Source organism: Arvicanthis niloticus, chromosome 24 (assembly GCF_011762505.2).
Source record: "Arvicanthis niloticus isolate mArvNil1 chromosome 24, mArvNil1.pat.X, whole genome shotgun sequence".
Classification (NCBI taxonomy): domain Eukaryota; kingdom Metazoa; phylum Chordata; class Mammalia; order Rodentia; family Muridae; genus Arvicanthis; species Arvicanthis niloticus.
The window spans coordinates 17,220,199-17,241,834 of record NC_133432.1 but is presented as its reverse complement, the minus strand read 5'-3'; the positions used below and the strand labels follow the sequence as shown (position 1 = coordinate 17,241,834).

At 43.0% G+C, this 21,636-nt stretch overlaps 1 protein-coding gene across 1 annotated transcript; it reads right to left on the bottom strand.

The window, feature by feature from the left end:
• Positions 1 to 2,542: 2,542 nt before the first annotated feature.
• On the bottom strand, positions 2,543 to 20,618 carry LOC143437466 (uncharacterized). Its single transcript, XM_076922258.1, has 3 exons — positions 20,463 to 20,618; positions 7,514 to 7,748; positions 2,543 to 4,963 (listed from the first exon to the last, which is right to left on the bottom strand). The coding sequence occupies exons 2-3, from the start codon at positions 7,694 to 7,696 to the stop codon at positions 4,739 to 4,741; spliced, it is 408 nt and encodes a 135-aa protein (XP_076778373.1). The 5' UTR covers positions 7,697 to 7,748; positions 20,463 to 20,618; the 3' UTR covers positions 2,543 to 4,738.
• Between the last annotated feature and the right edge of the window lie 1,018 nt (positions 20,619 to 21,636).

Genomic DNA, 21,636 nt, shown 5'->3' with positions numbered 1-21,636 from the left:
TTTTCTCTTTCTCTAACTGATTCCCTCTCCTTTCATTTGTGTGTTCTTTATATTTCTATAACTGGTAGAAAATATAGAAAATAAATGTCTCACTGGGGATCCAGGATAGACCCCCTGAGCTCCCCAGGATAGGTTCTACAGGTAGAGTCTTGGTTCATGCTTATGACTCTGCTAATAGTAACCAGCTGGCTCCAAAATCATTAGCCACAGATAGGTTTCCTTGCCTGGGCAAGGCCAACCTCAGCAGGGAGCTCCACGCAAAACATCTCCTGGGACTTGGAAGGAGACTGAAAACACAAGTGCCTCCATTCTTCCTTCTAGAACATCTTCACTTCAGTGGCTCCTCCTCCAGCACCGTGTGTCCCTCCAGACTCTGAAGCTAATGTCAACAGGTAGGCAAGAACCTGGACATCCTCTAGTAAAAATTATTCAATTCCTGGCTTGGGGCTTCTTCCCACCTTTGACCATTTATGTTCCCAGATGAAACACACACACAGCCTTTATAGTTTTAATATCCCTTAGCCGGCACAATAGCTGCGCAGCCACTATTAGAATCTGCTTTTATATCGATAACCCCAAGTTATCACTTACTATTTACTGTGTTCCATCTGGGCAGCTCTGAAACCAATTGAGCCACCCTCTGGGCCATGTTCTCTTAGCCCTGAGCCCATGGTGGCTCTCCTTCTCCATCTTGCACGTTCTTTTTCCATGATGCCTTCTCTCTCCCCCTTCTTATGGTCCTCTCCCTCCAAGCCTAGGAAACCTCAACCCTACCTGTTTCTTCTGCCCAGTTATGGGCTGTCAGCATCTTTATTCACCAATCAGAATTAACTTGGGGGCAGGGTCCCAGGGGCTACTTGCAGATTCCAGGTCTTGGGGGCCCACACTTAGCAATACAATAGACAGTAAAAGACAAAAACCTCAACAACATCCCCATGTCCAGTATGCAATTCACCTGTTTCCCAGGAGCGTTGGTTGAAGTAGCCATTCCTCTTCTGGAAGCTTCCTTTCTTGTGGCCTTGGGTTCTCCTGTAATGGTGTCACTTTAGAGCTCTTCATAGACCACCACTGGACATAGGCCATGGGTTCTCAGGGTCCCCATTTTTCTCACTGTCTCTGTATTGTCCAATACAGAGGTGTGGGCATTGCATGAGTCCTCTTACCCTCCACTTCTCCACCAGTGAGTAGGAGATGCAATGGACTTGTGTTGACACACTGAGGAGTGAGTGACTGAAAACTCAGAGTAGTGCTCAGAGAAGATTATCACCATCAAGATCAGGGTGATGGGCTCCTTGGGCTTTGACCCCACAGGTTGCTAATGATTACCATGTTTTTCCTGGTGGAGGGTGTTTTTTTTTTTTTTTTTTCTTCTCCCAGGACATGAACATCTTTTTCACTTGAGCCCTCAGAATGAGCCTAGGTCCTTCACTTACAAGATTGTCTTTTTCCTTTGTGTGTACCTGGAGGCTAAAGTCCTTCATATTAGATTATCTTTGTATCACCATGACATAGAAATGAAAGTTTTCATTAAGGTTCATGGTTTCAGGAGGTTTGGTTCACAGTTGGTAATCCCTATGCACTCAGATTTATCACACTGGAGGATGGAGAGACAGGGATGGAGTTGTTTGGTCACCTTTCTCTACAGCCCACATGAAGCTACCACTCGAATGCAGGGCAGGACCTAACCTATTACCTAACCCTCTCCAGAATCACTCTCACAGGAAAGCCTACAGTCTCCTGGGTAGTTCTAAGGCAAGCCACATCAACAATGGAGATTAAACATCTCACCTTATCTCAAAGATCTGCTTGGCATCAGTAGCCATTCACCTAAGAGAGTGGGTGTAACACCTACTGTGTTTCAGGGCTCTGTCAGACCTGCTTCTGACCACTCCTCCACCCCTGTGCACCCCTGCCCACCTCTATTCCCTGTAGTATCTGCCTGAGTGCTACCTTCCAATTCATTTGAGTCTCCCCTCTCTCACCAGCTCCACAAGACCTCACACTGAAGCAAAGACTGGGATGTAACAGATTACATCACCCTCCATATGTGTCCTTTCCCAGCCCCTCAGCATGTGTCCGAGAGTAAAGTCCCTTCCAGATCTGTCCCCAAATCTTACTCCTAAATTTTCTTTCTGCCCAGACTGGAGTTTTCTGACCTTCACATAAGATTTTTTTTTTTTTTTTTTTTTTTTTTTTTATCATTCCAGTCTCCAAATTTCCTCAGCAATTTCTCGTCTTGTTTATATTTCATCTTAGACAAATTCTCCTGACATGGAAACTGTCCCTGTTACCCTATGCTATATCATCACTACCACCACCAACACCACATGTGTACATGTACACACACACACACACACACACACACACACTGTTGGGATAACATGATACTCTGAGTATGACTAAAACAACTTAAGTCTGTCTGCCTTATGACTTATTTAGCAACTTTTGGGTCCTCAAAAAGTAGTGGCTGGATAGTTTCTCTAGCAAGTGTTCTATCTCTCCCATGTATATAATCCTGAAAAAAAAAAAAAAAAAAAAAAAAAAAAAACCTCAGAGAATCTGTATCTTTTTTTCTTGTTAAATCTGCAGAGCAATAGGTAAAAACTGAGTCTTTCTGAAATAGTTTGTTTTTTTCTTTAACCATCCTTGTGTAGTTAGTTGATACCAAATTAGACTGTACACTGAATTATTTCTCTATTTGTGTATTCCTTATATGTGATTAAGCACACCACTCTCATGAAACAATCTGGTGATCTTTCTGCAGATCTGAGCTGAAGTTTCAGATACTCAAATATTTGGAATTGTTGGCCGGAAGATTCTTAACTGGTTATCTCATAACTGTCAAGTCCATTTTCCTGGAATCAACGTTGATAACAAAGTCAAGCTTAATCCTGGTATAATGTCACTGAAGGCTGGCTTCTTTGCTTCACAACTACTCTGATATTATAAACAACAACTAACTGTATATAACAAATCGGGTTTTAAAATATGTCAGAAGAAAGTCTGTTAGATTTTCTTAAGTAGTGTGAGCTCTGAACACAGAAGTGATTTGGGAAGGCTTACAAATAATTTGATCTCTAGTAGATTCTCTTGTTATTATAACAAATTTATGCTCAGTTCCAATGACTTTCATTGAGATGCAGCTTCCATGCCTGAATTAACTTTTCCATAACCTACACTCTGAAAAAAGTAGAAATATCTCTTTATAGAAATCACCACTTAAGTGGAAGTGCATTCCTGTTTATAATTCCAGCTTTCATGAGGCTGAAGCAGGATTGCCATGAGTCTGATGACTATTGGAGTTACTATTGAGGAACAATTTTTCTCCCAGATGAAACATTCCACACTGCAAGGAAGCTCATTAAGGCCAAGAAACTAGACAACTCAAAAAGTCTCAGGAAGACCCTGAAACTGACAAGTTGTGCAAGGCTCTTCCTTCCATTCGGTTATGCCAAAAGCAAAAACTACTGAGGAGAGGAGACTTTCCTAAATGTTTAGCTGCCTCCAAATTGCTTCAGATTTTGTGTGTTGTCATTCATAGCGGGGTGAGCTTTGATGCAACCACCTTCAAGCCCTTTTGGATTGGATCGTGACTATATTTTTGTGCAGCCACCACCATTGGCCAATTCAGGGAAGTACTTCAGTCTGCAAGCCTAAATCTTTGCCTGAAAAGATTATGATATAAGCCAAATTACCCAAGAGCAAGGAGCTTGAATGTATATGTACCAGGAACTTCTTACTTTCTTTATGGGAGGCAAGACACCTTTACCATCTAAAACAAAGGAGAGAGCAGTTAAGGGTAGAGTTGAGGATGAGAGACAAAGAGACAGAGACAGAGAGACATACAGACAGAACAAGAGTCACATTAGATCTGGAAAACTTGATGAAAGCAAGGCTCATCCCATTACTCTGCATAGCAGGTGATGCCCCTGTAGTTAATGACTGGGGAATAACTACGACAGTAAATCTTAAGTACCACCCCTATGACCCAGAGGTTAATGGTGACTTGTGTTCTCTGGCATTTGGATTGTTAGTTTCAGAGGTGGCCAGGCAGCAGATGCACAGCCTGACATTCCCAGCATGAAGTGTGGTTTCATCCTGGTTAAAGCAGTTATTCCCACTTTGCTCATTATTAATTAAACTGTTTCTCGGTACTGAGCAGAAAGCAGATGGCTATAGAGGGAAAAAACCCTACCTTGTTGTGAGAGCAGCAACCTCACTGATTTTACTACAGAGGTCTGCCTGCATCTACGCAACATCACAGAGGCTGCGATGCTGGGTATGACCTGTAGGGGTCATGAGAATATAGAGATCCATGTGCATTCTGTATGAGTGTGAACAACACAAGGTATTACTCTTACTAATTGGAATCCAAGCTGTATGGGCAGTTCGCTGAGTGGTTCAAACGCAGAGAGGCTGAAGGATATGACTTCAAGAGGTATGGACAAGGGCTCCAGGAAGCTGGAAATACTAGGAAACCATCCCAATACCTAGTGTTTCAGATGTGTCATGACAGCCATTCCATCTTCAGTTTTTAATATTTCTAAGTCTGAAGACCACCTCTCCCAAGTGAAAGGAAACAGTAAATTGGCTTATAGTATTTCTGAGTCACTCTTTTTAAAATCAAACCTGTGGCTCAAAGCAATGACTCAGTGCTGGGCCATTTTTTCTCCTGGGTTCTGCTCTAGGATACAGCTGCAGGGTTGGATGTTCTAGATTGTCCAAGACCTTCTTGTTCCTATGTCAGGATAACCAGTCTGCTGTTAGCAGAAGCACCTAAAGTTTCCCCTGCTGGGCACTTCATCTTCTCATTAGCTGGGTGTGCCCCATGAGTGGGATTCCCATCTTTGGCATTCAAGAATGGTGGAGATGGAAACAATGAGGTCTTTGTCACTTCTGATGCAGGGCCGATGGTGCTCGAATTCAGCAACTGGAGAATCGATTCTTTCCCTGGGTGGTAAAACTGCAAAATTACAAGGTAAAGAAGTGAGTAGCCAGAAAGACAGATGGCCATCCCACCAATGAACACATGTAGTGAGCATTACACTATTATGGGGGAGTTTCTCTTAGGTGTGAGTTTCATCTGGGCACATCCATTTACTTCCTGGTTACAGGAACGTGTATGGGTCATATTACATCTTGTATTGGAATGCATGGGCGACTCCTTGGATTATGTCAGAGTCTAAGTGTAGTGGGTTGGCCTGGTGCTGTTTATATTCTGATGCTAATTTGGGCCCCCAAAACTGGTTGTCCCAGAGATGAGAGAGTCCACTAGCTACGTGACTCTTCCCCCAGTTAATTGTGATTGGTAAATAAAGATCCCAACAGCCACTAGTTGGGCAGAAGACACAAAAGTGTGGTTTAGGTTTCCTGGGGCTTGGGACCATGAGGGGAAGAAGAACCTATAGGAGAAGAGAAAGGAGAAGCTGTCATGAGTTAGCGGAGTCATAACAACCTGTTCCTGAGGGCTGCCCAATTGGGGTTAAGAGCAGCCCTGATGGAACATAACAAATAGTAAGTGATAACTTAGGGTTATCGATGGGAAAGTAGATTCTAACAGCATGGAGGGCAGGCAGTGCCCAGCTACTGTGCTGCTTAAGATATATTTTAAATATAAAGGCTGTGAGTGTATCTTTCATCTGGGAACAAAATAAGCAAAGGCAGGGTGGGGATCCTAGGCCAGGATTTTAAATATTAAATACTACATGCAAGTAATTTCTTTGTATCAATGGTGACCTGGAAATGTCAGCATGGTGCGCGCGCGCGCGCACACACACACACACACACACACACACACACACACACACAATCAGACCCAGGTTAACTGCAAACATCAAAAACTCATTTTTTGAAATTGTTTATTTAAGAGTGGGACTCTACTATCCTTTGAGTCAAAGATAGTTTGTGAATGTGGGCTGTTTTGGGGTGTGTGTGTGTGTGTGTGTGTGTGTGTGTGTGTACATTTGCTTGGGAAGTTTCTTTACCCTTTTATATATGTTTTTTCTGGATATATAACTTAAATATAGAAAATAAGCATACCAAATATAAGATATGCTAAATTCTCAGCAAGGAAGCGCTGTCTTTCCATTAGCTCTGAAATAGAAAACCAGACCTGGAGCCTCCCCCAGTTTTCTTTCCATCCACAAATGAACCCCTCAAGTACCTACTAATTTTAATTTTAACAAAATAGATTAGTTTGGGTTATGGTAAGTCACAAAGAAGTAGGCCCCCCAAATGGCAGTCCTATTCAACCTAATCTTGGTTTTCATAGGGAATAAAAACTTAAAGCATTTCCCATTTTAGTGTCTATGCTGCCTCCCCTCACTGCCCCCATAGACCCCTACAAAACCCAATAAGCTTTTGCAGCTAGGCACTGTCCTCCACTATCAAAGGTGGCCAGTGGTTTTTCATTAAAAACTGTTCTATTTTCATGGAGATTGGCTGTATTCAATGGTCTCTTGTTGCGCCTACTTACAGCCTGGTGCAGAACTTTCGTCAGTGAAACAATACAGCTATATCTATGGTGTATTGATTTCTGTGACACAATGTGATTTTTTTTACAGAATCCACTCACAATGCTTGTTACTCATGGCTTATATTTCACTCGTTTCTCATTATGAGAAAATGTCTCTGCATCTCTGGCCATTATATGCTTAGAAAACATTTATATGGTTTTTATCTTGTAAAATACTCTTAAACATAAACCCTGCTGGACTCAGGAATGTATGGTTCACTATGCTTTTTTTTCCTGAATATTAAATATTTATTTGGATCCCTCACATCTGGGTCTACAGCATAAATAAATACATAATTCTTCTTGAGCAATGCACATTCCCCGGTCTACACTATTTCTGAGCACTTAAGGCTAATAATGTATTCATTAGATTGCAATTTTTGAGCATCACATATGCCGTTGGTAGATGTCCCTTTCAGGAAGCAGAAGTATATCTGTGAATGCAAATGAATATTCCTGTGTATATAATCTTAAGTATGGGTTCAGTTTTGAGCAGTAGTTAAGCTGAGGGTGAAGGCAGCTTTCAGAGTCCATGACTTCCAGACTTGAAGCTTACCAGGGCAGACAGGCAAGACTCTGAATGACCTTGAGGTCACATAGTTGACCACTGGAAATCACCGGTAGTGCCTGTCTCTTGGATTCACCCTCTACAGCTTTGTGCTCATGGGATTCATTCTTGCAGGTAGTTTCCCATCTCCCCACAATGATGTTTCCTTGCTAAATGCCTTCCTCCCTGTTTGGTCAGCACAGCAGATGTCATCTCATGAAGAACTGACACTCGGTAGAAGAATAAATTTCACCACATACCTTGTTCTCCCTCATCCATGGGAAGATGGTCATGGTGAGGGATAGGAGGAAGAGAAATGAATGTTTCTTTGACTAAGGGACCCAAACTTGAGGTGCTTAGAGAAAGCTTAAGGAGACATGTGTTGGAAAGTCACTGTTTGTTGTTATTGTTGGTAATGCTGCCACAGATGCTGCTGGCATTGTGTTGGTTACCTTTGTAATGATGGAGATGGTACTGATGACGGTGGTGATCATGATGACAGTGATGATTATGATGTTGGTGATGATTATGATGGTGATGATGATGGTGGTGGTGGTGGTGTTGACAGATGTGATGACGACAGTGATGACGGCCGTCATGATGATCATCCTACTTGTATTGGAACTCTTCCTCATGTTTGACAATAGACAAGTCACACAGAGCAGCTGGGATGGTGATTGTATTTTACTAAGGAAGAAATGAACTCATTACTTCTAGATAAAGACCATCTCCCTAGTGCTTCTCTTAAGTATGTTCCAGACACTGGGCAGGATCTAAGTTCATTCCCCATTTCTTAATTCCCATTTTACCAACACTGACTTAACCCATACTGCAGAATACCTTGTGTCTTGTGATTCGCACCACTGAACCATCCAGGAACCCTTCCCGGTAATGAGTTATCTGATGGTGAGCATCCCATTCATTTCAACACTCTCTCCTGACTGGTATAACCAGAAACCTAGCTGTCAGCCTTTACTCCGGCACTATCAGGAGTCAACTGCAGCACGAACAGTCCTTTACCTTAGGTCTTAGGCATCTCAGTGGTAAATTCCTTTCCTGATGATAGGAAAGATGCCACAGATCTGGGACTAGACTTGGACCCTGAGCTCTGCCTCCAACTTGCTGTGTGACTTCACGCATTCCTTAGCCCCTCTCTGGGCTTCAGTGTGCATCTGACGATGTGTTTGGTTTCTAGTACCCCACAGAACTGCTCTCATTGCATTCTTTAAACCCTGAAGTTAACACTCACCCTGCTTCCCCATTTGGCTTATGGAATCACAGCCTCTCCTGGATCCCCATCTAGGTCTCTGTGTTTTTGGTTTTTTTGTTTTGTTTTGTTTTGTTTTCTCATGTATTCTACACTATTGGCTTTCCTCAGTAGTTCTGTATGTGAACTCACTAAGCCCCCAGTTTCCTTAAATGCACGGTTTTACAGTGCTCCATGCAGTCATCATCCTGTTTTACTCATGACTCATGAAACCTTCATCTCTATTCTGAGTTCTTGATGCAGCCAAATGACCACATTTTAGACCCATTAAACACTTCATCCAGTAGTTATGGCTCCTGGCTCCTCCTTACCATCCAAGTCCAAGGCTTACCCACCAACCGTCTTCTTTAAGTCGCTCCCACCCACCCCTGACAATACCGGGAACTCGGTAAACTCCGCGGTAACCCCTCACTGTCCTGATTCACTTCTCTGCATCTCTCTCCTGCTCTGAGATATCACCTCCCTAAGGGTCACAGGTGCTTACTCTCAGTTGCCTTCAAAAGCTGGACTGGTGATTTTCCAATTCACAGTTTGGAAGATGCCACTCTTTCATAAACTCTCTATGTACTTCCACCTCACTCGGGATAACAAACAAAGTCTGCCAACCATCTGTCTCCTCTTTTCCTGGTTTGTTTTCTTCCCTTCTGCCTCTCTCCCATTTATGCACCACACTTTCACTAATGCTGCTTTTATTGCTTTTCCTTTATCTTGCCCTGCAAACCTCCCTACCCAGGGCAAGTGCCCTCCGCCACCCCCAGCCCCGCCCCCAAGTACTTTCTATATGCAAATTCTGCAGCTCCTCCCTAGGAATGCCTAGTGATGCTGCTTGCAATCAATCCCCCTTTATCACAGGAAGCACACACACCTGGAGCCAGTGGGGGAGCACACCCCATCATCTGCTCACCTGAGAAACTGCCCTGCATCTGTGAAGCATCATTTCCTACAGACTTTGATGCTACTTTTGGCTAGAAACACTGTGGGCATTAAATTCTGGCTCGCTGCACTTCCTTTCAATTCCACCCACTCGGCCATTTATGCGCTAATTGTTTAGGGAATGTGTCATTGTTCACAGGCATTAGAGATCAAGACGGACACATCTGCTGGGAAGCATTGAAGATGAGAAGACCCAAGACCAGACCCAAAAGAGGCACCAGGGACCCTGGCTTAAAAAACGTCGGTGAGAGCCAAAGCTGGGGCTATGAGAGCAAATGCAGACTTCTGTGTTGGAAAATAGCGTTCATATTTCCAGCCTGCTAAAGGGACTTTGAGAGTTCTTCACAGCCGTTGATCAGGCCGAATGAAGTTTCATTACTTATCTGTTTTTCACGGTTGATTTTTTTCTAGAAGATTTGGGGGGTTGGTGACTGTCTCTCTTCTGAGAAATAGTTATAAAACCAGTGAGGGTTAGCTCAGCTCTGTCATTCAAGCTTGCATCTCTGTGGTTTGACTATGTTTGGCTTTCTTATGTTGTTGGCTACATCTCCACTATAATTCTTGGTCAATTCTCTGAACTAGAGGCTTTGATGGTATGGGCCCTCTTATTGGTATGTCTCTTACAGAGGACCCCAAGTTCAGTTTTTACTACCCAAGTTGGGTTGTTCACAACTGCCTGCCATTCCAGATCCTAGGAATAAGATGTGTGTGTGTGTGTGTGTGTGTGTGTGTGTGTGTGTGTGTTGCAGGTACATTCAATGGAGACAAGAAGAACCAATGTAAAATGAGTGGCACTACTAAACACTGTGCTACAATAATGACACCAGTCACAAAGACGACCTACAATGTCAGCCTATTAATGTGAACTCACCAGAACAGGTGTACCAGTCATCTTTAACCATCAGTTTGGCACAGACTAGAGACTCTGAAAGTCTCTCTATCAAGGGAAGCCTCAACAGATAAATTGCCTAGATTAGACTGGCCTATGGACCTGTCTTTGGGAGACTGTCTTGATCTTGATTGGTGATTAATATATGTGGGCCCAGTCCACCGTGGGCAGTACCATCTCTCGGTATGTGTGTGTGCACGTATGTATATAAAAGCTATGCATTAGCCTGTCTGTGTGCCAATAACCAGTGTCCTTCATGGTTCCTACTGTGCTCTCAGGCTGTTTCTTGGTGAGAAGTAATGTTGTATGGAACACCAAGCATGCTTGTGTTCATATTCCTGCCTCCTCAGTGATGGACTGTGACCCGAGAGAGAATAAACCAAATGAACCTCTTCCTCCTCTAAGTTGTTTCTGGTTGGAGTGTTTTATTACAGCCACAGAAAGAAAGAAAAAAAAAATTGAACAGGAAGGTCCATAATGACAGAAACCAGGTCTGTGATTGACAAGCTGGGAGAACCGGGGCATAGTCAGTAAAGAGCAGGAATGTGTAGAACATAACAGAAGGTTCTAGAACTATTTCACAGTGATGGTTACATAGCATAGCAAGTGCGTTTAGCGTTTCTTGGTTATCTTGTTGACAGTGTTACAGCTGGCAGTACGCTGTGTGGATCTGATGGTTTAAAAAGGGAAGGAAATTAGATTTAACATATTTATTTATTTACTTACTTAGTGTCTGTTTCAGGTGTGTGCACAGTATAGTGTGTGTGTGTGGAAGTCAGGAGACAACTCTCAAGACTTGATGCTCTCCCTCCCCGTTATGGAATCTTGGGATCAGGCTTATCCTTGGGCCTGTGTACAAATGCCTCCACCCACTGGCTTATCTCACCAGGCCTGACTTTGGACCCTGGCCACTGGTTTTGTCTTTTCCCTTCATTTTAGAGTATCAGGGTCCACTGGCAGCAAGCTCTCTGCCCCAGCACACTTGCTGTGCTGAGAGGCTTGGTTTTTCACCATCAGGACCAAATGCTGGGTGATGCTGAGAAACCACTGGGTGTGCTTTGATGGAGGGAAGCCGTTTCCCCGCACCTTCCAAGCTGAACGGCAGAAATCGGATCCGAGCATTTCTCTGTGTCAATGAAGGGAAGTAAATACAAATTTTGAGCAGGTTTTCAAAATTGCTTTGACAGCTTTTCTATTATAGTTCAGCGACTCTGGGAGTGAAGATCTATATTTTGTTTGGATTAAATTGTCGGAGGGGTAAGCTTCTCAGCCGACAATCCTCCAGCTTTCAAAAAAGGTTGGCAACCCAATGGATTTGTGTTACCTAAGATTTTTCATATATATATATATATATATATATATATATATATATATATATATATCTTTGAGAAATTCATGACACAACAATTGGGGAGAGATACATGAGAGCAAAGTAAGCATCCATAAAAATTGCCGAGGTGGGAGGCTCTGCCATTGTGTGATTTTTTTTTTTAAACAGAAATGTTACCATTCTTTTGCTTCCGTGATTTGTCAGGTGAAATAAACAGGTGAGCAGAGCAATGCCTGAAGATGTTTTCCTTATTTTTCTCCCATTTTCTCCCAACTGCTATAGATCTCCTGCCACTCAAAGTTAGAGATAAATAACCCACCAACAGGAAAACAAAAGCAGGCTATGAACAGAAAGCGTTCTGGCCTCAGAACAATAACTCTAGACTCAGGAAAATGTGTTTAGCTCAGAGAGAAAGCTGTCCAATTGCTTGATGCTTGGCTCATGGTACAGCATGGACCAAGAGGACTGGGCTCAAGCTGGGGGTCCCGCTTAACGATGGTAAGAGAGGTCCAGGATGGAGGAACTTAGCTCCAGGGACTTAGTTGTAAGGATCTGTGCCCCCCAGGGGTGTTAACAAATTGAAATATATTTACATTTCCTGTCCCTAAGAGAGAAGGCATCTCAAGTCCTGAAGTTAATTTGTAAGCAATGGTAAAAAGCAGACTTCGGTCACTTTCTACTCTGGGGTTGTAAAGCTAGTGACTAAGTCGATATGTGCTCCCAGAGGGCCATTTTGGTGATGTTTGCCCAGCATATAAACACTGCCAGTAAGGATTCCTGTCTTCAACTGAATGTAGTTTCCAAGAAGAGGCAGCCTCATGTCTGTCTGAGGACATTCATTCAACCGTAATGGCCCCCCTGTTTGGCTAACAGACACAAACCCGTAATAGCAAATTAAATTTAATTCGATTTTACCCAAGAACAAGCTGATGTGGAAAGTCCATGAAAGGAATGGGTAAAATGGCATACCTAGGGTCTCGTGAGGTGCAAAGAACAGAAGGTAGGACCTGTGAGACACAGATTAGCAAAAAGAATCCTTTACAGAGCACCAGCTTGTTGTGCACAAAGCCCATTTCTCCGTCTGCACCAAGGGGAGCTATTTTTGATTTCCAGTACAAGGTGGTTCTTTTTTTCAGTGTCTTAACTAACAGGTCCAGGCTGGGACTAGAAGTTGAGTTTTACTAAATATACTAGGTTCTTAACTGAGGCACAGATCTCATTCTCAAGGGCTGGACTCTGGTCTAAGATCCTATCAGTGTCTCCACCTCTGAATACCAATGAGATTCAGAATTAGGCAGCTCTCTTGTGATGTCAGATGCACCTGTTTGTCTCTGGGTTGTCCCGCACGGAATCTGAGCATCTCTGACAACCCTAGAGACATTACAACAACGCAGGAATCAAAGAGGATGGGGTTCAATGGCCATGTTTGTGAAAAAGATGCCTATGTATGAGATCCCTGGGAAGCGGGAGACTATAGAGTCACTGGGAGTTGTCAATATCATGCTGAAAGAATGTATGAATGGGGTCATGCTTGAAGCATTTCTATTTCTACAGCTAAAAATCGCTAAAACAAAGGTCAAAAGTCTGAGCACATTACTGAAGGTTTGAGTGTATTACACAAGATGTATACAAGATACGACTGAAATAATGTGACTCATAATTACAATTGTTCAGATTTGCTCATACACCAAACACCAACTTACAGGATTTTTTAGGTAATTATTTAAGGATATGACAACGTTTTGGGCACCCACATGCCTTCCTGGCCACTGTAGCAATTTCAGTCATTGACCCCTGTATAAACTTGGATATAGTATGAAGCCTAGAGGGACGGGAGGGTATTTATGACTCTCCATTCTACAATGGATGACATAAGGTCCCAGAGTCAAGCCAAGCTTGATGGTGACCCTATTTTTGTCCTCCAAGTCCCTTCATACTTCAGTGAAGTAAATAGAAGTTTCTTTTGCAATGCATTTTCTTTGGCTGGATTTTGAGATAATCAAATAGCCAAGGAGCACATTTGTAACCGAACCTCACAGCTTGCTGAGTTTGGCCAAGCCAGCATGTCCTTTGTCTCAACATTTTCAGTGGATATTCAGTGGAGTTGTATTGTTTGAGCTGAAGCCTTTACTTGGCAATATTTACTGATGAACATTAAATGGGGGAAGATAAAATTAAAGTTGTGTGAAAGATTAAAGCTGCTTTGAGCTGAGAGACATCTTTTACTGCTTCCAGTCAGTGTTTGCACTCTGTAGACCAAGTGTAAAAACAAATTTAAATTAAAGGAAGGAGTCACAGGTCTGAACAAAGTTGCTGTCCTTGGCGGGACCTGATGATGTCTTATTATTCTGAAGATAGTTGCAGATCAAGACATCCAAATTTCTATTCTGTAGGTATATGTCACAAGACTCACAGTCTTTCTTTGACCCATACAATTAATATCCTCAGTGGGTGCCTACCCTTACAGTGTTCTGTGTGAGGTACAAAGAAAGCCATGGAGAGCTGGTCCCTTCTGCCGGTGACTCAGGACCTGAGACATAGTCTCATTAACTAGAAGCAATGACCACATGTACCTTTAGATGCATGGAATTTTTTTTCTTTATTCTTATTCTTTAATCTTATTTTCCTTTAAAACATTTAGAGTGGGGGGAGAGCTAAGGAGACAACTCAGTTAGTGAGGTACTTAGCATGCACGCATGACTACTTGAGTTCAAAGCCCAGACCTCGTCTAAAAGAAGTCATGCTCACACTTGTAATTCCAGTACTGGGAAGGGGAGACAGGCAGATTCCAGGCACCGAGCTTCAGGCCAAAGACAGACATTGTTTTAAAGAAAAACAAGGTGGGTCTGTATAATGTTGCTTGTGTGTGTGTGCTTTCAGGGCTGACCGTTTGGCATTGGATAACCAATTGGTGTGTGTGTTTCCTGGTAAAGATTATTTCTCCCACTCTCAGCATTCCATATTTGCCCTCCATTTTCCGGGCAGGGAGACAATGGATTTGGGGTTAATTTGGTTGGGTGATATAGTGAGATTTCATCTCAAAAGGAACAGAGGAATATGCTTTTTAATCAAAGAAATTTGTGGACTTATTTTTTTGTCATTAAGGAAATAAGATATGTGTGTAAATGTGTGGATATGTTTTCTAGTAAACCCATAAGATATTTGAAATAATGTAAGTATTGCAGAGTGGACAATGAAGTGATTGTCGGATGTATCATCAAACTAAAGCAAGAGCTGTGGAAGGAGGAGCCATTATCACAAAGAAAGCATGCAATCAATTTGCCCTATAATGTCTCTCCTTCTCTCCCCCTCTTCTTCTCTTCTCCCTTCCTTTCATTTTCTCTCTTTCCCCCTCTCTCTCCTTATTCTTCTCTCCTGTCTTCCTCTTCATCTCTCTGCCAACCCCTGCTTCTGTAACTTGACTTGCCCTCTCATCTTTACCACATATGAGTCTTCTTGCTCAGTCACCAGCTTTAAATCTCATCAAGCAGGTCCACATACACATCCCTGGCCTTGAGACACAGGGCCAAGTCTGACCTCAAGGGAGGTTGGGAATTCAATTCTACTTCCAGAGACTTTTTACCTCTTAACAGATGCCTTCTTTTCCCATTCAAGGGCAGGTAGGGTGACATCACGTCCTCAGCATCTGTCTGTGCTTATCCTCTGCACAGCCATCATTTTTGTTTGGTTATAATCCTCCCTTCTCACAGCGATTTAGACATCTGAGGGACTTGTCTTTGTATCAATCATTTTGTTAATATAATTCCTTTATGCAGATAGTCAAAAATACTTTTTTTTGTTTTACAGGATAAGAATATCAGACATATATCTTTTCACTCAAAACTTCACAAATTGGATTTTGAAAGCCTTGAATGGATTGCCCATTATTTCTATGAGAATTTTAAGTCTTATCTTCCATTATCAGTTTTTAAAGCACTAAAGGCACATTTGGATGCTTTCATTTATCTCCAGCAGATCCCTCCAGCACTCGGTAGTGTCTATATTTCAATCTCGAGAACAGGACTCAATTTCTCCACCCTCTCAATGCCTAGGAGCCCATATAACCTGCACAGATGTCTCTGTGAGCTGAAGCAGTGGAGGGGATGCGCCTCCTCCACACTTGTTCTCTCTTCCATCGACAGGTTTCCATAGAGGAGGGATCCTAAGCACAAGGCAGATATGCAGGATGCCAAGAGCTGGGGTCCCTAGTAGGTCTGAGAAGCAACCAGGACAGAGACATAACAGCCGGAGGCTGGTCCCTGCAGGACTCAAGAGCTGTCAGGACTTGTGTCTTACTGCTTTAATCCCTACTTGTGTCTAGAATGGTCGGAGGCAGAAGTTGCTCAGAAGTCTGGCTGAGCCCCCAAACTGGACCTAGATAATAAATGTTTGGTTTATTCTTCACTTCTCTAACAATCCTAGAAGTTTTCTGTAATCAACTTTCCTGATTCTCTTCATGACTGGCAGAAATATAGCTGAGGGTAAGAACCAGAGTTTCCATGCCTGACGAGGCCCTGAGTACACCTCTATCTGTAGTCCAACCTTGGAACAAGTATCGAAGGAAGAAGAGAGCTGTGAGAGGGTCAGTGGGGCAGGGAGGAGACATTTAGATTTATTCTAAACCTCAACCTGAGAGGAAGAGAACGTGGGCTCACATCAGACTCATCCTATAAGCTGATGTGTCATGGGGTTTGCCCCTGAATGTTCTCCTTAAGAGTTCCCGTGGTACCAAAAACTAGTCTTAGTTAGATTTCAGAGTGATTGGATCTGTGGATTTTGATAAGCAAACGTGTTCTGAACTTATGTGCCAGCAAAAAACAGGGCTGAAGATAATTAAAAGTGAACTGTTGGATAACATATTTTGATAATATCTGACCCTCCCCCATCTCTACCTTCTCCAAGACCAGAAAACACACCCTGCCCCAGTGCCAAGTTCCTATCTTTTTAAACCCAATTAGTGCAGCACCTATACACATGGGTGTGGGACCATCCATGGAGCATAGGCAACCTACCAGAAGAAGTAAATTGCTTATTCTGCATTGAAAGGACCTCCCCCCCCCCTCCAACCACCCTGTGGAGAATTCACTCACATGCAGGTGGCTTGAATGTATAATCCCAGCAAGGAAGACCTACCCCATTGTTGCCCAGCCCCAGATTTTGGTCCTCTAAGAACATACACAGTAAGAATGAATGACAGTATCTGAGACTGAATCAAATCAGAACATCATACAGGAAAGTTTAGATGTTTACACTGCCTTTGCTTTGGAAAGAGGTATTGTGAAGAAAAGCAGCATGAGATAGGAGGGTGCATGTGTATTTTGCAAACCTAACAATTTTAAAGGCTTCTTACACCTTGAGAAAAGGGGATGGGGTGCTTTTTTCTTTGACTCGCTTAGAAACACCAACTGGATCATTTTGGGGGGTAAAGTCCCAAGTTGGACGATCTGATAGGCTGCAGAAATGACAACAGGCAGGGGAGGCCTCAGCCTGGAGGATACATGGTTCACTGGGGATTGAACTCATAGCTTCATACTTGATAACAGCTCTACAAACCAAGCTGTGTCCCCATGTGTCAATGGCAATAATTTTATGTTACCTATTCTTTCATTAAAAGTACCATAAATGTAGTACTAAAACACCCATTTAAAAAAAAATAGTCTTCCTGTGCCTGCTTTGGAAAAATCTCCAGAGTTCTCTGTGTAGGGTCTCATGCATAAAATAACAAATATTTCCATTGTCTATAAGGAATCTCCTTTTTTGTTTGTTTGTTTGTTTTTGTTTTTGTTTTGTTTTTCGAGACAGGGTTTCTCTGTGTAGTCCTGGCTGTCCTGGAACTCACTCTGTAGACCAGGCTGGCCTCAAACTCAGAAATCCACCTGCCTCTGCCTCCCAAGTGCTGGGATTAAAGGCGTGTGCCACCACCGCCCAGCTTATAAGGAATCTCCTTAGAGGGAAAATATAATGTAAATCATGTGTGAAAGCACCTAACTGCAGTAAGTAATCATTTTCCTACTCCAAAGTCACTGAGCAAATTAGATAAGTATTCTTTTTAAAAAAAATTAGATGCCACAGGGGTGCAAAGAACCTATAAGAGGCTATACCACTCTCCTAGAAAAATCCAGTTCCTTCTGAGCTCATACCCAGGTGGAACAGCCTACAAACATCTGTAAATCCTGCTCCCAGGAATCCTATGCCCTCTTCTGGTCTCCAAGGACAGTGCATGCACACAAGTACACAAAATACGTCTATACATACATAAAAATACATCTTTTAAAATATTTGAACAAACAGATGAGCTGCCATGATGGGGTGTTATGAAGATGAAGGGGAACAATATTGTGTGCTTTCAGCATTATTAAAGTTCGGGTTTCATATAGTAAAAGTGCAAACCTGTACATTCCTGACTTCACAAAGGCCTGTCACAAGGGAGTTCCAGCCTAATGTGCCTCTTGAGACTGCAGGATAATGTCCTGAGTATGGTCACACTGACTGTTGGCCACTCCTCTGTGTCCAGCAGGAATGTAATGACCATTGTTGAAGGTCTCAGTCCCAGCTCACGTGTCCCTGAGTTAAATGACATTTATCTTTGAAATCTCCCTGTCCTGGTTCATTTTCACTGTCTAATTGACAGGTTAGAGTCACCCAAGAAGAGAGCCCATTCCTAATGGAGGATTTAACTGAATTAGATTGGCCTGTGGGCAAGTCTTGGGGGAGGTGTTTCTTCATTATTCATTGATGTGGGAGAGTCCACTGTGGGTGGCACCATCCCTAGGCAGGTGGGCTTCAGCTGTAAATAAAAGTGATGAGACAGAAACAGAAACAGAAAGCAGCACAAGAACCCCTATGGTTCCTGATTCTTTCTTGAGTACCTGCCATGACTTTCCTCACTGATGAACCGTTACTTGCGAGTTGAAATAAAGCCTGTGTTTTATCACAGCAATAGAAATGAATCGGAACGGTCCCCCTTCACTTCAGCTTGTTCTTATTTTTAACTGATAAATATTTTATGTATTATGAAGTATTATGTGATGTTTCTGTGTACCTTAATATATAGATAGACATACATAATATGTATAACATACACATGCATAATACATACAGGCACATACAGTGTGTGTGTGTGTGTGTTTAATATGTCATTGTTACAGGAGTCTAGGGCCAGTTGCCTGATGCTGGGGAAGGGGATTCTCAGTAATTCAAGTCTAGCCACAGGCCATGTAAACCAAACAGAGAAAGCAACAATAAGCCTATGACAAATCTTTGATCAGAATAGGAAAGACATGGAGACACAGACCCTTAGCTCTCCCTTTGGAGGTGCAAGCGTCCATGATTTGCTAAAGAATGATATCCTGGACTCAAGTAGTGTGTAAATGCAAAGAGTGTTTTATTTTGCAGAAGTCCAGCATGCTGGGGTCTTCCATTACCAAGATAGAGGAGCACTAAGAGAGCTCAAAGGCCTGATTTAAAGCACATTAGGGGAATTCTGGGGTAAATGACCTTTATCTTGCTTCATCTCTAGGGACATCCCAGAACCACTACTGGGGTGTGGGGGCTGAAAACTGTTGCTGGGGAGGTCTGGAAGCTGTTGTTCAGGAAGTCTGGAAACTGATACTGACCCATTGTCCTTGCCTCAGGCCGGGTGGGCTGGGCAGCTTCTGAGGCCTGGACTAGCTCAGTTCTTGGAAACAGAGATTTAAGCCTAGTCTCCTGAACTGCCAATTTGAAGCCTGTCCTGGAGTCAGCCTAGCTTTCTCATTGGCATATCTGTGAGTTCCCAGATTCTATAAGGAAGGAATAGATGGGGGGGGGGGGTGTAGATGGGGAACCGGGAGGCTTGTGCAATTAATTAAGTCTTGATCAAATCGATGTGGGATGATAGTTATCTCAAGATTGATCCAGGAGGCTCTGTCAGGATAAGAACAATGCTGTTTTCTGAGGCAGTCTAGACTCTTGTCACAAGATGCTTATTGATCAGACCCACACTATTCTGGGAACCCAAGGTGACTTTGGAGGCAAAGGAGATGGCCAGGAAGCATGGGCAGAGACCCCCTCAGTTATCCTCAGGTATCTTTGAACCTCTCAGCTATGAACCTCTCACCTTTGGTTTTCCAGAGACTGGAGAGATGGGAGATGTAGGTCAAGGGCACAGAAAGTCCCTTAGACAGGAGGAATATGCTTTTAGCTCAGTCACACAGCATTCTGGTTACTGTCTATAAGGATGCCTATTTCCTCTCTGTTACCTGCTTCCCTGGGACAACTGTTTCCAGAACTTTTGACTTGCTTCCCTTGTCTAAGCTTGTGCCTAAGTAACCTCCACCCTCTACCTCTAAGCTTTCTCAATTAAGAGACCTTATTCCTCTAACAATGAGTTGCTATAGCACCCGGATGCTTTAATTGACTCATAAGTGATTGTTGAATGAGCAGGTGAATGTAAAGTAGGAGTTCCTTCTAGTAATTCACGGGTTTTTTGTTTGTTTGTTTGTTTTGTTTTTTTCATCACTTGAAGCACAAAGTCTAAGGAACAGAGAAGATAGGTCTACCTGGGATTTAAGAAGCTTTAAAATTGTCTATTGAGGGGCTAGAGGGATGGTTTAGCATTAAGAATACTTGCCGCTCTTGCAGAGAACCCCAGTTCAATTCCCAGCACCCACAAGGCTGACTCAGAACCTTGGGTAATTTCAGCTTCAGGATCTCTCTCTCTCTCTCTCTCTCTCTCTCTCACACACACACACACACACACGATAGACATGTTGCCAGGCACACACATGCATGATAGACATACATTCATACAGGTAAAACAACCATACACAAACCACAAGTGAATAAATCTTTTTTTAAAATATTGGTGTCTTCGGCTCTCACCAGGGGCGGCATATCCTGGACTCTATCACTTGGTTGTGTGACTTCGCTTTCCTTTTTATCTTCCCCATCTAAGCAATTATATGCAGGCTTGCATTGTCAGTCCTCAGGAGGGAGACTCACCAAGATCTGCTGCCCAAAGCTGTTGTGTTTCAAACTTCATACTAGGAAGGAAAGCTTTCATTAGCATGCGCACTGTGCCAGGAGCATGCGCACCACAGGCTTGCGCTCCGTGCTTCCTGCTGGCTTGGTGTTGTTGCTGTGTTTTCATCTTCAATTTTGTCTTTGTGCAGGACTTGACTTTAGCAACCATTATCACATTTAAAAACCTTTAGTACTTAGTATAACATAATCGCAGCGTAATTGCAGAGTGTCTTAATTGCGGCTGGTTGCATCTATTCAGATTTCCCTAAATAAACACAACCTTTTTGTTTCCTTCGTGGTAACCGCCGCCTGAGGCTGAGTTAGGACTTCATTGTTCCCTCTTGCAGAGTGTCCAATTTCAGCACAATTGTGCTCAGTTTAAAACAACGCCTAAGAACAGTTGGGAGAGTCACAGGCTCGACTTCCTGCTCTTCTGTTTGTGTTTTTTTGTTGCCTGACACATTGGGCTCAGAGTCCGAGTCGGAAAGAGTGAGTGATATTTTGTTCCACTCCGTAAGCTCAGAGTTTGCAATAAAGAAGAACAGCGTGAAAACTTTACATTTCTAATTTTTCATTTATAGACACTTAGGTTTGAGTCGTCATGCTCTCTAAGACAATAGACCAACCTCACTCCTAAGAAGTCTATGCACTGGATAGTGGTGGCACACACCTTTAATCCCAGTACTCCAGAGGCAGGTGAGTCTCCGTGAGTTCAAGGCCAACCTGGTCTACAGAGTTGCAAGACAGCCAGAGCTACGGAGACCCTGTTTCACTACCCACCTCATCGCCAAAATGTACCTATGCTGGTCCTTTTGTCTTGAGATCAGCTGGCAATTTTTTAAAAAAAGCTCTTACTGATGAGTGTTGCATCTGCATGCATGCCTCCATGCCAGAAGAGGGCGTCAGATCCCAGTATAGACAGGAGCCACCAATTCCCTTGGTATTGAACTCGGGACCTCTGGGAGAGCAGACAGTGAGTGCTCTTAACTGCTGAGCCAGCTCTCCGGCACTTAGCTAGTGCTTTATCCTAAGCTTTTAATATCAATCCGTAGTAAAGCTTGTCTACATAGTTTCAGGGGCTTTATTCACCAAGAATTGGTCATCTTAGGGAAAGTCCCACTGTGTCTCATGTAAACGTTTCCTATTATATTTG

Coding starts and splice junctions, on each gene's coding strand:
- LOC143437466 (XM_076922258.1), bottom strand. CDS start 7,696: ATGAGGAAGAGTTCCAATACAAGTAGGATGATCATCATGACGGCCGTC. Junction 4,964..7,513: donor CCATCTCCATCATTACAAAG/GTAACCAACACA, acceptor GTAATTTTGCAG/TTTTACCACCCAGGGAAAGA.